Source organism: Ochotona curzoniae, unplaced genomic scaffold (assembly GCF_017591425.1).
Source record: "Ochotona curzoniae isolate NIBS_2020 unplaced genomic scaffold, NIBS_Ocur_1.0 scaffold_4683, whole genome shotgun sequence".
In the NCBI taxonomy this organism is placed as follows: Eukaryota; Metazoa; Chordata; class Mammalia; order Lagomorpha; family Ochotonidae; genus Ochotona; species Ochotona curzoniae.
Window position 1 is genome coordinate 1,345,952 of NW_024467121.1, and position 17,585 is coordinate 1,363,536.

Consider the following 17,585-nt stretch of genomic DNA (forward strand, 5'->3'; position numbering starts at 1 on the left):
AATTTTTCCTTTTCTTTCCTCTATTTTCTTGGATTCTCACCAAACATGTTATACCATTTGACATGGTTTCCACAAGTCCCTAAGAATGTTTCTTTTTCAGGACCATTTTCTTGGTGCTTCCTTTTAGATCTACTGCATATCTGTTCTATGATTTTCTTTATTGGTGGAATGCAAATTTGAATTATTTTCTTACAAGATTGTGAATCTAAAGAAAAAAATTCTTTTCTGATTTCTGTCTATATTCTTAATCTCTGCGCTACCTAGGAATGAGTCAAATGCCTTGAAGCAAGATTCACTTTTTTTTTTTTTTTTTTTTTTCCTGACCACAACTTTGTCTGGAAGTTTTGGCTCTCTTGGTAGCACTGTGTTCCAATTTTCATCTTTCTTTCCCTGAGAGAATGTAGAAAACCCTGCTGGCTTGTTGGTCTTGCAGAAATTCTCTGGCATGACCTGCATCACATGACCTCCGAGAGCAGTATAGAGACTGAGTTTTCTCCTTTTTATTCTTGGCCTAGCTGCTTCCCGACATCTTCAGTTTTATTCTGTGATTTGTGTCTGTGTTTTTCTGTTTTTCCAAAGAGAGCAATGGTCTATGGTAGGCTACTTCTTAGCCATGCACAGAAAGCTAGTTATGTGAGTCTAGGGTCGTATAACAAATCTTTGTATAATTACCAGCCTTCCAATGTTAGTATGTTAGTACTGCACTCCTTGCCCACTCATTTCCCATAGTGTTCTCTTCCTGTGTCACCTGAGCCAGTACCTTTCTGAGTGTTGAGCCTTCCTACCCTTCTCCAGTCTGTGACAGTTTCTCTGTCTTGCCTTGTTCTTGATGGCATTTCAAACAGTTCAGGTCAGGTCAGGTGCATTGTAGACTGTCTCTCCACTTGGGTTTCCTAATGTTCCAGCCTGGCTAGGCATGGATCATGGGCTTCTGGGGAGAAGATCCCAGAGGGAAAATGCCATGAGGTTGACATGAGATACCACGGGGGAAGGCAATTATGAGCACCTAACCAGATTTCTCCACCAGGGACTTGCTTTGCACAATGTCTTTCCTACATGCTTTCGAAGCAAGTCATTCAAGGGATGGGAGTTCACATCCACTTCCTCATGGGCTATTTAGAGTTTTGCTTCAGATGTTGTCACAAACAAAATGAAATTTATCTGCAGCTCCTAATGTGGATGAAATTCATTTTTTATTTTATTTAAATAGAATTTCATTCTTTTACTTCTAGTTATGTAATCTTCAAAATGTTCATGGAGAACACATATCATGAAAGAAAACTATGAATGAATTAAAAAAATTTTGATGGCAATAAGCTTACTTTTAACTTCATTTTTCTAGGAATTATTTCAAATACATCTATACAATACAAGCTTTTCAGGTTAAATAATAAATGGGAGATGAAACAGTGACTTCCAAAATTACATTTACTAGCTCTGATAACCTAGAAATCACTTCATAAGATTATGCATTGACTCAAACTTTTTTCTTTAAGAGATAGAGATGGACACGGAATTTTACCTGCTGGTTTAGTCTTCCAGTGCCCATAAGGTCTAGGGGTGGACCTCAGGCTAAAGATAGGAGCCAAGAACTCAATCCAGCTCTACCACAAAGGTGGCAGGAACCCAGTTACTTGAGTCATTATGGCTGCCTCCCAGAGTCAGGAGCCAGATCCAGGTTCTGAATCTATGTATTTTTATGTGGGATATGGGCATGTTAACCACCAGCATAAATAGATATCCATTCCCTCTCTTAGTTTTACTTTTTTCATAATCAGCCAAAAGTTTGATTTGTGCTTGATTCCAAAGCTCCCTTCCAGTGTCCCTTGAGTGTTTCCAATAATTTAGCTTCACCTTCAGTGCCAACAACCTTCCAGCTAGGGTTTATCGGGAAATCAGTTCTAGGAATTTCAACAACAGCTTTATATTCTCCAAAGCATGTTGATGTAAATGTATAAAGAACTACACTTTGGCATTGTTTTAGTGGCCAAAAAGCCCTCAAACAGTAACCAATACAAAAATAAAAATAAAAAAAAAAATATTCTCGGGGCAGAAATGGCATGATGGCTCATCTGGCTAATCTGCCTGCAAGTGCCAGGCACTGGTTTGTGTCTTAGCTGCTCAACTTCTCATCCTGCTCCCTGCTTTTGGCCTGAAAAAGCAAAGGAAGATGGCTCAAAGCTTTGGGATCCTGCAACCACATGGGAGACCTGAAAAAAGCTCCTGGCTTCAGTTCAGCTCAGATCCACACACATTGTCATTGTCATCATCTGGGTAGTGAACCAGTGGATGGAAGATTTTTCTGAATCTCCTCTCTGTGAATCTGCCTTTCCAATAAAAATAAATAAATCTGTTAAAAAAAAATCCCTGAGAAATACAACATCTATTGAGAGAAAATTAGTTAAATAAATTATGGGACATAGCTACAGTTCACTATAAGATACTGCTGTTAAAAAGAATGATTAATGTTTGTACATACAGAGATGGAACAAGAGCTATGTTATGTAATGAACTAGGGGAAAAGCAAGTTGCAGACTGTTGTTACAATCTGCTGTTGTGTAAAAAGTTAATGTACAGAAATGAGACAGAAGAATAAACAAAGACAGATACACTTACTTACACAGAGGTAAGTCTGACCTTTTATCCTGGCTTTTTCCCCACAGTATTTCCACATTTAGGGATGACTGTCAGAGGTACTTCATAAAAAATTTTTGAAATTTTTCTTCTTTTATTTCGGTAGAATTGACATTATGCACAACATAGCATTGACATTATGTCCTTTAAACAGTGGGGAAAAATGCCTATGAAATCATCTGAGTTTATATTAGGGTAGTTCTTTGATGAAAAATTACTTAAGGGACCAGCATGATGGCTAGTGGCTAAATGTTCACCTTGCAAGTACTGGGATCCCATATGGGTGCCTGTTTGAGTTCTGGCTGCAAAGTAGCAGAGGATGGCTCAAAGCCTTGGGACCCTGCACCTGCATGGGAGACCCGGAGGAAGCTCCTGACTCCTGGCTTTGGATTGGCTTAGCTCTGGGCTCCAGCCATAGTTGCTACTTGGAGAGTGAACCAGTGGACAGAAGATCTTTCTGTCTCTCCTTCTATAAATCTGCCTTCCCAATAAAAATAAATATTTTTTAAAATTACTTAAAATTTCTATTTTTACTGAGGTAATTGTGGTAATTGTATCTTTTGAAGATGTAAGGAGGCTCCAAAAAGTTAATGAAAAATGGAAATAATGTGGTGCAGGCAAAGAGATACTGCCCTACCATGTTTATAGCAGCCCTGTTCACAATATCCAAGATAAGGATTCAAATATGATGTCCATCATCAGATGAACAGAGAGCGAATATGATGTACACACACACAATTACTTAGTTATAAAAGAGAATAAAATTCTACCATTTGCAGCAAAATGGTTGGAACAGCAGGACATTATGTTAAATGAAATAAGCCAGACACAGAAAGACAAATATCAAATATTCTGCCCTGTATGGGAGAAATAAAGGAATGAAGGGGGAAGGAGGAAGTGGGACAGAGAGAAAAGAGAGGGGGGAGGGAGAGGGAGAGGGAGAGAGAGACAGAGAGAGAGAGACAGAAAGGTTCCATCTGCTGGCTCACTCACCAAACGCCTCAACAGCCATGGCTGGGCAGGCTGGGGCCAGGCTGGGGCCAGGAGCTAGAAACTCCATCTAGGGCTCCTGTGTGGGTGGGAGAAACCCAAGCACTCAAGTCATCATCTGCTGTTCCCAGGACGCACATTAGCAGGGAGGCTGGCTCGATCCTAGTCCCTCAAAGTAGGATGTGGGTATCCCAAGTAGTGGTAACCCAGTGACCTATAACCCTATGTCACTTGCCCTTTCTGCTTGCTCTTTTTTTTAAAGCATTTTCATCAGCTGAATCATTTATGTTTTCAGCAATCTATGTGCTAGGATTAGGATGAAAAGTATTGGATGTTTTAGTAAAAAATAGCGCAGCCTACTGGGATTGAGGTGCATGGTTCCTCTTCAGTTTCCTGGTTCAAGAGTGGCCTCTTCTGTTGATACAAGGAAGTGTGATTTTTTAAAATACTTTGTGTAGTAGTGCTGACTTCTGATTCTCCCAAATTTTCTCGTTTCTGGAATTCTTATCTTCAGCTCTATCCCCCTTCTATGCATAACTTTTTCTTTTTGTACATAGAAGGAGTTTTATTTCTTCCATTCTAATCTAAACATCTTATTTCCTTTGTTTATCATATAGCATATCTGGTATTTCAAAGAAGCATTGAGAGGGAACATTTTGTTTATTTTACAGCCTGAATGAGAAGACATTCTGTCACTCATTGTTCAACACAATACCAGCCATAGGAGTTTTATAGTCAGCTTTTATCAGGCCGAAGTTCTCTTGCCAGCTTGCTGGAAGTTGTTAGTGTGAGTAGTAAATCTTGTCAAAGAGTTTGCCGCACCTGTTGATGGTGCTGATGTGGTCATGATTTCTTGTTCTTTGCAGGTTTTACTAGGTTTCATTTCTGAATCCAGGTCCATGAGTGACACTGAATGTTTCTTTTGGAATGGTCTTGTCTGGTTTCATGATCAGGGTAATAAAGGCTTCCTAAAATGAGTCAGGATGTTTCCTCCTTTTCTAGGTTCTGGGAGACCTGGTGTAGAATTGATATCATTTACTGCTGGGTGTTTGTCAGATTCGTCAGAGCACCCATAGAGGCTTTGAGAGCTTTCTGAGTGTTCTAACTGTAAATTCAATATCATTAATTACTATTCGGGCATTATTTCTTGCAAATTTCTAGGATTGACATTTTGGCATAATTTTTGGCATACAGAATCAGTGAGCAGAGAGTACATAGGTTCCATACACACATCCAGCACTCTGACGGTTTCCATGGTTACAAACATCTTGCTTTAGTGGTGTACATTTATTAATTGAAGCCCACAGTGTACATTAAGGTTCACTCTGTGTTGTCCCCCTGGTCTGTTTTTTGATGACGGCATTAAAATACAGTGCTGTCATTTCAATTTCCTGCACAATTGCTTTACCATCCTAAAAAACTCCCTATGCTTCACCTATAAATTCCTTGGCTCTCTGTTCTCAAACTCTTGGCCACTGGTGCTCCTTTGATTGTCTTCAAAGTTTTGCCTTTTCTTGGGTGTCATTTCATTGGGATCATACAGCATGAGGACTGGGTCTTTTCCTCCTGTTTTAATCAATTTCTTTTCATCAAAAAATCATTCCATGTTCTGGATGTATCAGTCTGCTTACACATTCACCTACTGAGGGACATCTTCCAGTTTGTGCCTAGTTTAAATATCGATGTTGCAGACAGGTTTCTGTAGATTTTTCCTGCAGATAGCTCACTCACTGTCAGCATGTCTTGTGTTCTCTGGTCTCCAGTGCACGCTGTACGGCTTGCAGGAAGAGAAAGCAGATTTGAAGAACCTTTCGCAGATAACATGTGCCAGATAGTGGATGAAATTGTCTGCGCTCTGCTGCCCGTCATCCAGGATAAGCCATTTGCATTTTTTGGTCACAGGTATTCAAAATGAGTTTTAAAAGACATCAGAAGAAGTTCCTTCAATCACAAATCCATGGAAGCCTTACGTAAAATGCAGATACTGTGAAGAACTAGGTCTATGGTGTGAATTTTAATATTTTTGACACAAGGATAAATTTATCTTTTCAATTATAATTTCCATGGGTTTTCCTAAGAACATGTTTAGATGTTCCTTAAACTAGGCTGTCTAATGTCAGCTCAGACACTGGGATTCTACCTCTTACCAGTTGGATGAATTTTACAAGCTTCTGAATTAATTTCATCCCTCTGTAAAGTGAGAATGATATTAGCTCCTACCATGAGAATTAAGTGGAAAGTGATAATAAAGAACTTTTTTGACTACCATATCATACTTGTAAATATGATTCAAATATTGGAAAATAAAATATACCCATCTTTCTATCACTAAGATAATAATTCTGTAAAGTTTTGATGTAAAGTTCTCCATAATAGGATTCTGTTTTATATGTTTCTTTAATATGATTTAAGAACATCTTTCACGGCCTATAAGTATACACAACTTGCAGAGCCTGTATATATTTAATTGGATCTTTTTGTGCATATCAATTATTTTTATCTTTGTGGCTAAAAATAATTTATAACAAATTTAGTATACATCTCTTAAGTGATGCACATGTTGTTAAGCTCCTGATCAATATTTTTAAATTACCTGCACTTTATACTCCCTCAGCAATGACCACAGGGATAGAGTCTCCCTTTCAAAATCCATATAAATGTATAACTCATATATAAAAATACTTTCATACTTATTTATAAATGAGTAACCTCTGGCAAAATGTGTCTATGGAGCATTTGCTGCAGCAGTTAAAATAGGACACATGACTCTCATAATGAGGTGCCTAGGTTTCAGTTCCAGTTTTGGATTTGATTCTATCTGCTTGTTAGTGTGCACCTGGAGACACAGCAGTGATGTTCAAATAGTCGGGTCCTTGCTCACATGGGAAGACGCAGATGAAGTTTGAAGCTTTTGGCTCAATTCCAGCCATTCTGAGCATCTGAGGGCATCAGCAGACAGGACTCTCTTTCTTGCCCTTTTTCACTCTCTTTCACCATTGCTCCCTCTTTTCTGTTGCTCTGCCTTTCAAAGAAATCTTTAAATATTTATAAGATATAGTAATACATCTATTTTGTCCCAGTAACCCCTTTTAAGTTACATTGAGCACCTCTAAGAGCTTTTGTTTACAAGTAAGATTTCTGTCAATATTTTCCATGTTAGAAAGTAGAACTAAGAGGCCTGAAAGGTACTTACTAACTTCTTTAAATACACTGGCACACCTGTGTTGTGTTCACAAGCATTGTTATAACAAAAAGGACATTCTTCCCCTGAAAGCATAGTAAGGAGAGTGGCATTATTTTACACCTCTGCAGATTTGTTCAGTGTTTGGCATTAGAGAAGGCAGCAGGGTTTGCACTTTTGTCTCAAACCTTTACAACAGCCTGTGTCACACCATCTCCAGGCAATGTCACTGTGCATTCACGAGAGCGAAAAGGCGATTAAGTTCCCAAAAGCATTCTGAAAATAGTTTTGACTTTGTGAGTCACCTGTTAGTGTGTCAGAAATTCCCAGGGGGTCCCCCGACTATACTTTGAAAATAGCTTTATACTTCCTGGGAGAAGTATGAACTCATTTTCAGACACTGAAAATCAGAACTAAGTCTTGCAGTGAACCACCTGGGATGCCTTTGAAATGCTTTTTATGCTGACGATATCGCTGAAAATACACTTCACAATTTTTTGACTATTCCATGCTCACTGCTACTTTTATAGTACTTGTTTTTATCAACTTCTGATGGATCTTCGCTAGTTTTGCTGAATTGTGATGTTTTTTCTTTCCTGGAGTTAGTATGGGATCGTATATTGCTTTTATGACGGCACTACATCTAAAAGAAAATCATAAACTGGAACCAGTTCACTTCTTTGTGTCAAGTGCAACTCCTCCTCATGTAAGTCATTATTTTAATGGGCATGGGGAGGGTAGTAGAGAGGAATGAAACAGATAAAAATCCAGCTGTTATTTGGCAAATTTTGCCTCAGAGGGATGACTGCGTTACTATTTGCTATTGAAAACCCTCCAGTCTCTTATTGCCATTTCTGCACATCTCTGAAGCACACATCATTGTTTCCCTGACCCTGGCTGCACTGCCCTTGCACCGCTGAGCTGTTGGCGGCCAGAGCCTTGCCTTGCCTTTTGGGTCAGCTGGGCACACAATCCACTTTCAGTAGACTAACTGGATGGGAACCAGGAAGGAAATCTTCACAAAGGGGATGTCACCTTTTTAGGACTGGTATGGCTTTTTAAATATACTGCTGTTGTGCCTACTCTTCCTCTGACACTGTAGATCTTCCCAACTACAGGGCTAAAGTCCTGAATAGCTTGGAATTCTCAGTCCAGAATTGTGTATTAAGACATTGGCATTATCTTACCAATTTTCTTCTCCTGGCTTTAAAAAAAAAAGATTTATTGATTTTTATTGGAAAGGCAGATACAAACAGAGAGGAGGAGAGACAGAGAACAAGATCTTCATCTGATGGTTCACTCCCCAAGTGGCTACAATGGCCAGAGCTGAGCCAATCTGAAGCCAGGAGATAGGAGCCTCTTCTAGGTCTCCCACATGGGTGCAGGGTCCCAAGGCTTTGGGCTGTCCTCAACTTCTTTCCCAGGCCACAGGCAGGGACCTGGATAGGAAGTGGGGCTGCTGGCATTAGAACCAATGCCCATATGGGATCCCAGCATGTTCAAAGTGAAGACTTTAGCTGCTGGACTACCACAGAAGGCCCTTTCCTAACTTTGAAAAAAAACTTATTGGGGACAATGCCATGGCATAATGGGTTGAAACTCTGCCTGTTAATGCCAGTATCTCATATGGGCACCAGTTTGTAGCATTGCTGCTCCACTTCCAATCCAACGCTCAGCTAATGTGAAAAGAATGGTCCATGTGCTTAGGCCCCTGCATCCACATGGGTATCCTGGAAGAAACTGCTGGCTCCTGGCTTCAGCCTGGCCTAGCCAAGGTCATTGCAGCCATCTGGGGAGTAAACCAGCAGGTGGACAGTTGGATAGTGCGTTCTCTCTCTCTTTACCTTTCTCTCCCTGTGATTCTTCCTTTAAAATATTTTTAAAAAACACAATACATTATTGCCCTTGGAAGCCTGTAAGTAAAGGCATATATTTCCTATCCTTGATTTAGCAACTTCTTTAGATTGCTCTTAGTTTATGAGCAAGTGTGGCTATCAAAATAACAGAGCTGTGTTGTTGATGTTTCAAGTCAAAAGAGCGGCTGCCCGTTCCCCCAGATAATGAACTGTCTGAAGAACTGCTTAACCGCCACCTCATGGACTTCGGAGGGACTCCCCAGGATTTTGTGGATGACAAGGAATTTCAGCAACAATATGTTCCTATCCTGTTGGCAGATGTTCATATTCTGCGTAATTTCATGTGAGTAAATGAGACAAGCTTTTAACATAATTATTTACAGAAAATATAGATTGGTAGTTTTCTAAGGCTGTTTAAATGGAAGACAAAACTAAGCAATTGATTTGCTCTCCTTTAGGGCCACTTGTCAAGTGTGTATTGGTTTGAATGGATCCTTGGCATAGAAACTAACTACAAAAGATGGATGATACCTATTTATTCTGTAAAAACGTAGTTAGACGTGCACATTTCATCACATAATATTTTTAAAGTACTACTTATTTATTTGAAAGGCAGACCACCGAAAGGAAGATAGAGACAGAAAAACAAGGGAATCTAGCTTCTATTTGTTGGTTCACTCCTCAGATGGCCACAATGGTCAGGATTGAGCCAAGTAGGAGCCAGCAGCCTGAAACTCCATCTGGTCTACCATGTGGGTTCAGGCGCCCAAGTATTCAAGCACATTAGTAGTGGGCTGGATTGGAAGCAGGACTCAAACCAGCTCTCATATGGGATGCTGACATCATGGGCGACAGCTTAACTCACTGAACCACAATACTGGTTGCACCACATACTATTTCTTTTAAAATAAATTTGTACCAAAACATTCTCAGCTTCTCAGAGGGATCAGTAGGAATGGGCAGCTGGTATTGTTAAGGGTGGAGGTGAACTAAGGGGGAGGTTTGCTTTCCTGTGATTTTTGTTTCCCCAAACCAAAATCTATCAATGGCTCTTCCTGGCCTAACTTACCCATGGCTGTCACTTCAGAGGCAGCTTTTGGCCTTTACCACCAATACATACTGCCATGCATTTGCGCCTTGCTCCTTGGAATAAGTTCCTTGGAGGAAGATGCCTCGACCTACACTTCTTTTACTTCCTCCACAAAGTCTGGAACTGTGCATGGACCACACTGGGCAGTACTGACTACTAGGAGTTCACCAATAGCTGCCAAAATTGGGGTCACATTAGCAACTTCTTGAGCATGGAGACAATCCCGTTCATTCTTCGCAAATCCCTTGATTCACCTCTAACCTACCTCTTGTCATGAAGTTCACTATTTATTTCCTGGATTCCCCAAGTCTTATCCATGTCTCTTCATTTCTACTCCAACCATCTTGACCCAGGTCTGATTCTCATTAAGGCTAAGTTGTCTTATGTTTGTATCTTAGCAAACAGTCAGGATCCAAAAATACTAGTCAGACTTCCACAGAAAATTGAAATGACAAACAAACAAACAAACAAAAAAAGCTATAGTAATCAGAGTGGGTTTTTGGTGAAGTGGTTAAGACAGTACTTGGGCCATCTGGAGTTCAAGTTCACCTCTGCTTTCCATTCCACCTTCCTGCTAATATGTACCCTGGGTGCCGCTGATTAGTAATGGCTCAAGTAGATGGGTCCTGGTCATTCATATGAGAGGCCTGGATTGAGTTCCTAGCTCCAGCCCTTGGTCTGATCCCACCCCCAGTTATTGGAGGGTGAAGCAGCACATGGGGCCTTTCTTTCTCTTTCCCTCTGACTTTGAAATACAGATGTACATTTTTTTTCCAGCTATCATAATCAAACCAGTTTGTTACTGGCATAAAAAAGACAGACTGATGCATGTAACAAAACAAAAGTCCATAAATAAACCCTTCTATTTATAGTCAAAGGATCCAGGAATATACAATGGGAAAAAGATAGCCTACAGATAAAATGTGTCGGCAAGATTAGATATCCACATGCCAAAAAATAAAATCAGATCCCTGCTTTATACTGCATTCAAAATGCAACTCAACTCCTTCACTATTGGTGGGAGTGCAGGCTAGTACAGCCACTTTTGAAATCAGCATGAAGAGTGCTTACAGAATTGCAAATAAACCTTCCATATTGCCCAGTTATCCCACTCCTATAAATATACCCAAAAGGGTATATGATACGGGGATCTGTAATCCTATATTTGCAGCAGCACTCTCTACAATAGCAAAGAATAAAAACCATACAGATGCCAATCCAAAGAGGAGTGGTTAAAGAAACTGTGATATATCTACCCCCCATGGAATATTACTCAGCCATTAAAAAGAATGAAATTATACCATTTGCAACTAGATGGTCCCAACTAGAGATCATTATTCTCAGTGAAATATGTCAATCCCAAAAAGACAAATACCGTATGTTCACTGTAATATAAGAAAACCACCATGCAAATGGAATTTATAGTGATGTAGTAATAGAGACTACCATATCCAGATTTGAAGACATAATGCCACATGCATCCCTACTTCCAAATGAAAGATGAAACTGCTGGAGATATCTAGACAATGGGATGCTGGACTGTCTGACAATGTCTGTACCAGCAATGTCGGGGCACATTTAAATAACAGACTGATGGAATTATAACTCCTTGTAAAGGACTAACGGGAAAATCAGTCAGGGGGTTGAGAACTTGAGGGGTAGAAATATCAGATTCTACAAAATTATATCATAAAATTCAAAATTCAAAATAAAAATAATAAAAACAAAATGCAACTAAAAATGGATTAAGACTTCAATGTAAGACCTGGAATCATAAAATTCCATGAATGAAACACAAGGGGAAAGCATCACTACAATGGTCCGGGCAATGTTTTGTTTGATATGGCCCAAAAAGTGTAAGCAAGAAAAGAAATACACAATTGAGATTACATCAAACTAAAAGCTTTGAAACAACAAAAGAAATCAAAGAGTCATCCCATAGATTGGAAAAAATATCTATAAAGCACATATCTTAAAATACGTAAGAACTCTCAACTGAATAAGAAAAACAAATAACCAGAGTTTAAAATTGGCAATGGGCCTAAGATGAGCAGACAATTCTTAGAAGACATACAAACGGCCAACAAGTATATGAAAAAATGTTCAGCATTGTTTATTTCTAGGAACAAGCAAATTCAAACCAGAAGACAAAACCTCACACCTCTTAGAATGACTACTAAAAGAAGACAAAAGTCTGCCATTGTTGACAAAGATGTGAAAAGGGAATGCTTTACACTTTATCCATTAGGGTAAATAATGGGAAACAGTACGAACAATCACACAATGGACATCACAATGGACATCAGAACTTCCTCTCATCTAGAAGAACTGAGGAACTGACCCTTTGTCTGGAGACTCCTACACGTCATATTTGCTGTAGTGCTATCCCCAAGGCCGAGACAGCAGTTGAGGCATGCATGCCTTGGGAGTTCCACCATGCATTCACCAGCAAACATGGCAGATACCCATTGTGGAATCTTAGTTGGACCTTAAAATGGACATGCTTTCACTTGAGATCACACAAACCAACCTGGAGGATGTTGTGCCAAGTACATGGCAGGCAGACAGATGACAAACACGACGTGATCTTACTTGTATGAGGAATTTAAAGATGTTCAACCAGAGAGTAGCTGGGGCTTAAGAGGAGCAGAGGTGACCTTGTTCAAAGGACACAGAGTTTAAGATAGGAGGGAGAAGTTTTTGAAACCAAGGGCACAGCATGGTAACTTTCATTAAAAATAATACATTTATATTAATTTCTAAGTGAGTGGCAGGCCCTGTGGCACAGGACATTAAAGCAGCCACTTGAGGCACTTGTACTGATACCTGAATGTCAACTTGGGATCTAGCTGTTGCTATTGTTTAAAAACTATTTATGGGGCCAGTGCAGTAGGTCAACAAACCGATTCTCCACCTGCCAGTGCCAGCATCTCATATGGGTGCAGGCTCTAGTCCTGGCTGCTCCACTTCTGACCCAGTTCCCTGCTTATGGCCTGGGAAAGCAATGGAGGATGGCCCAAGTCCTGGGGACTGACACCCATGGGGCAGACCCAGACGAGGCTCCTGATTTCTGGCTTTGGATCAGCTTAGCTCTGGCCTTTGTGGCCATTTGGGGAGTGAACCAGCAGATGGAAGGTGTCTGTCTGTCTGTCTCTCTCTCTCCCCCCCATTCTCATTGTAAATTTCCTTTCAAGTAAAAAAAATATTTAAAAAATATTTATTTGGAATGCAGAGTTATGGAAATAGGAGAGTTAGAAAAACAGAGAGGAAGAAAGAAAGGGAGAGAGAATCTTTCATCTTCTGGCTTACTTTTTTTATATATAATCTTACATAGTTGATTAGGGTACACAAGGTCAAGGGCTACAGGAAAGTGGGTAAGACCATTGCTTCCACACTAATATCATCTTCCCCCTCCCCCTGTATTTGGGGTCAGGGGAGAAACAAAGGGAGAAGCCCCATCCAGCCTCCCACCCATTCCAGATCCCCGATGTGGGGCATGCTCCAAAGGTCCTGCTCAAGCAGTTTTGATAGTTCAGCAGTTCTGAATTGCTGCCAATCTCACATTTCCAATCATGGTGAAATTTATTCTGAATGCACTGGTTGACATAATCTCTTCATAGTTGGGGTTCTGAGATCAACAGTTCAGATGGAGGGATCTCCAAAGAAACTTCATCTGAACTGAACTCAGACCTAATTCTTGTATGCACTTGCCAATACAGGGTCTGGCACTGTCCGTCTCCCAAATCAGCTTATGCACATGCTGGTCATTGGATTTGCTGGGTCAGTTCTGTTTCTATCCCTGTCTCCCACATGAACCAATGGGTGTTGTAGTCCATCCCAATCCTGCCCACTTTACACTCTGCCCTCACGAAAACCAGTGGGAACTGCAGCCTAGTGGGAGTGACCCACAATAACCCACATCAGGTCCGATCCCTGCCCTGGTTCCTGTGCTTGCCAGCATGTGCAGCAGACTAGTCCAGTCTGTCCCACATCCCATTCAGCTCTCACACATGTCAATGGGCATTGAAGCCTAGTTCAACCTAACTAGTTTCATTATCCAATCCATACACATGCTGGCAGGTGCCTTTCTGTCAGCCACCCCTGCCGCTGTCCTAGTTTTTGTGCTCTCCAGTGGGAGTGGTAACCCAAGAGGGAGGAGCCTACTATTTCCCTTCTAGGCCACTCCCACTCCTGGATTATACACTCTCCAGGTGGTTCTGGAATTTAACTTGACAGATTTAGCCCCTAGTGCCAGCATCTGTCAGCTGATGTTGCAGCAAAGCCCAACCAACCCTCACCCACTCTAATTTTTGCTTGCACCAGTCGAAACAGTCAGTCCAACCTGGCTTTTCCCTGATCTAGCTCACCTGAGGCCCATAGGTGTTGTAGTCCTGCCTGGTCTGGTCTGCCCCCATCCCAGCTCATGCTCTCAGGTGGGAATGGTTGTCCAGCAGGGGAGCCCACATTCCCCCTGCTAGCTTTGCACCCTCCCTCCCTGGTTCTCATGTGGCTCACCTCACCTTGGCATTCTGTAATGTGCACTGGTTTGTGTTGCAACCAAACCTGGCCCAACCCACATTCAATGCTGGTGCTCGGATTCACCAGCGGATGATGTGAACTGATTCAGCCTGGTCTGCCCCCAACATATGCCAAATGTATGCTGGTGGGTATCTTTCTCTGGCATGGTCTGGATTGCTCCCCATCATGATTCTTGTACTCACCTGCAGGGACTGTGTCCTGACAGAGGAGTTTTCCAAGCTCCTCCATCAGAACCTCTCCCCACGCCAGATCTTGTGCATACTGGTGGGTTCATGGACCAGCCCTCCTTGCTGGACTTCAATCTATTCCGGTTCTTACTGTTGGATGTTTCAGCCCAGCCAAGGCTTGTCCATAACCAGACATGTCTCACACATGGCTCAGTAGGGACAGAAATCTTGCCTAATCTGTCCTATGTCTACCCAGGTTCTCCAGAGCATCAGAGGGTGCTAGTGTCTAGCCTAGTTAGGTGTACCTAGCCCCAGTTCACACTTGTGCCTAGGGAGATTGCAGCCATATCCGGACCAGAACATATTCCCCACTCTGGCCCTTGCACTCTCCTGTGGGAACCCCAACTCAACAAGGGTGTACTCTCACAGCTCCCCAACTGAGACTGTTCCCAGCCTTAGATTACTTGCCTGTGCCAGTGGTTGCTCTGTCCCAGTTGGCTTAGCCACTCACCTGTCTCAGCCTTTACCTTAGATGCTGTGGTCTAGTATCCCTGGCTTATGCAGACCAGTTGGTGTAAGAGCCTAGCTCAGCATGACCTGTGCTCCATCTTAAATTCTGTTCTTTCTTATGAGTTGAAGTTTGCTCAGCCCTGCCTGGTCTGCCCGCTTCCAGTTGCAGCTCAATCCACCCCACATCTATTTTAGGATGCACTTTCGGGTGCTGCTACCTTGACTGTTGTCAGTTCCTTTACCTGTAAGTGATGGTAGGTTCCATGACTCAGCCCATCACTACCCCAGCTCACAAGCTAACCAGCGGGACTTGTATTTCCACAGGATTGGGTCCATACTCCCCCCACAGAATCTACCCCTGGACCTGGTTCTCTTGCATGTTGGTTAGTGTCTTGACCCTGCCAAGTGTGACCCTTCCACTGTTCCACCACTCAGTCAGGAACTGGTACCTAGCCCTGCCAGATAGGCCCCCATCCATAGCTTTCGTGTGGACTGGTATGTGGCAGTCAGTTATGCTCTATGCTAACAACCCATCTCAGGATTCCCATTTGGGCTGGTGAATCAGTCTGGCCCAAGTAGATCTTATGGACCACCAAGTCTCAGTCCCATGCTTGCCAGAGAAAGTTCTGTGACCCCTTTGCTGGGAATCACCCAGAATTCATCCCTCACCTACACTCACACTGGCCTTATTCATGGTTGTCCCTAGGCAGCAACTATATATCCTAAAAACCCCAGAGTTCGCCACAGGGTGGCCACTGTACCTATTGGTGCCAGGTTCTGTCTGCTGGCTGCCCAAAGACTAGGACTCAGTCACTGTCTTTCAGCAGTGACTTTGGCCTGAGTCCCCAGCATTGGGCCCGGCGTGGCTAGGACACCCCCCACAACCGCAACACTGCAGGTAGCTGCTTTTGCCCCAAACCCAAAGCTGAACCCTGCCCAAACTCCTCTTTTTGGTTTACTTTTCAAGTGATCACAATTGTTTTGGCCAGGCCAAAGGAGACCTTTACAGGTCTCCTATGTAAAGGGAAGGGACCCAAGTTCTCAGGTCAACATACATTGCTTTTCTAGACTCACAAGCAGAGAGCTGGGTTGGAAGTGGAACAGAAGGGACTTAAAGCAGTAAATATGGGATGCCAGCACTGTAGACAGTGGCATAACCTATTGTGCCAGGATGCTGTGCCTGCTAGTGTACCTGGGAAACAGAACATAGTTAAAGTACTTAATTCCTCCCTCCCACATGAGAGACCAGGATGGAATCCTAGGCGTCTGACTTTAGCTTAACCCAGCTGCAGCTGTTGAGCCATTTGGGGACTGAATCAACAAATGGAATCTCTCTCCCCCTCTGTTGGTCTGCTTTTTAAGTAAAAAAAAGTCTTTATGGAAAAAAAAATTGCTTTAAAAAATTAATCCTTGTGCAAGCATTAACCATGTCATCATTAGAATGCACTTACCAGATTCTTGAATCCTTCTGCTCATGCCTTACTGTGAGACCTGGAGCACATTTCTGCCACACTTGGTATCTAATCAAAGGAAGAGATAATAATGGTAACCACTCAAGGTGGGACACCTGTAGGAGGTGGCGCCTAGTAGAGGGTTTGGCATAGAACAAATTATAAGGCATATTTAAAAACAAGACCCAACAAAATCCACCTGTCACTGCATTTTTTTCTTAACTTTTAAAAATTTTATTTTAAAGGGAAAGAGAGAGAGTATTTGTTATCTGCTGGCTCTCCCTAAATGGCTACAAAAACCAGGGCTGTGCCAGGCCAAAACCAGGACGCGGGGACCCAAACACTTGGTCCACCATCTGCTGCCTCCTGGGTCTAAGGAAGCTGGAAGGGAAGCAGAGGCAGGTCTTGAGTCCAAACGCTCCAATAATACAGGTATTCATAAGCAGTGGTTTAAATCCTGTGCATAACACCCACTCCTATCACTGAACTTTTTCACCAACACCAATATATTCCAAACACCCCAAACAACAAGTAGTAACACACTCCTGGGGTTGTTCCGGTCACAGAACATAGAAGACCATTATCACTGTCCCTCTGCCCTGTCTCCCGTGAAACAAAATCACAGTGGCTACTCACAGCAGTTTCTTCTCTCTGAATTCTAAAGCTCCCCCCAAAACTCCGCTCTGGGGATTCTCCTCCTCATCCGCTTAGCTGCTTGCTCTTTCTCAGCCTTCCTCATCAGCCCTATACTTGCCCACACCTGCCCAGCCCAGGGCTTGCTGGCAAATAAGGTGGAAACGTGTGTCTACTCGGAAGCATCCTCCCACCCCCCACCCTTGCCTGGATCCCAGTGTCAGCCCATCTTCCCCTTCCAGCATCCCAATTCCCCACATCAGATTGCTTGATAACTGGTATTGTCCTGATCTTTTGGATGCTTGCTTTCCTTTGCGTTCCAGCGTGGATAACTCGTGCTGAATGGCCTCAAGTTCCTTGCTTTTTGTCCTCAGCTGTATCACATCTACTGATGAGCCTGCCAAAGGAATTCCTCATTTTTGTTCCTATTGATTTCAAGAAATTCCACTGAACTCTTTCTTGGGGTCTTCACCTCTCATGGAACTCCACATGTGAATGCTGTCCATCTTTCTTGCTAAATCCTTTGACATACTA

The 17,585-nt window shown here is 42.3% G+C and overlaps 1 protein-coding gene across 2 annotated transcripts in view; it reads left to right on the top strand.

Annotated features, from left to right (window-relative positions):
- The window catches only part of OLAH (oleoyl-ACP hydrolase), a 31,527-nt gene that overhangs the window by 9,610 nt on the left and 4,332 nt on the right, over positions 1 to 17,585 (top strand). For both annotated transcript variants that reach the window (XM_040968163.1, XM_040968162.1), the window contains 3 exons: positions 5,388 to 5,526; positions 7,412 to 7,511; positions 8,835 to 9,004. In XM_040968163.1, coding sequence (XP_040824097.1) covers positions 5,388 to 5,526; positions 7,412 to 7,511; positions 8,835 to 9,004 — 409 coding nt within the window. The remainder of the gene's footprint in view (positions 1 to 5,387; positions 5,527 to 7,411; positions 7,512 to 8,834; positions 9,005 to 17,585) is intronic.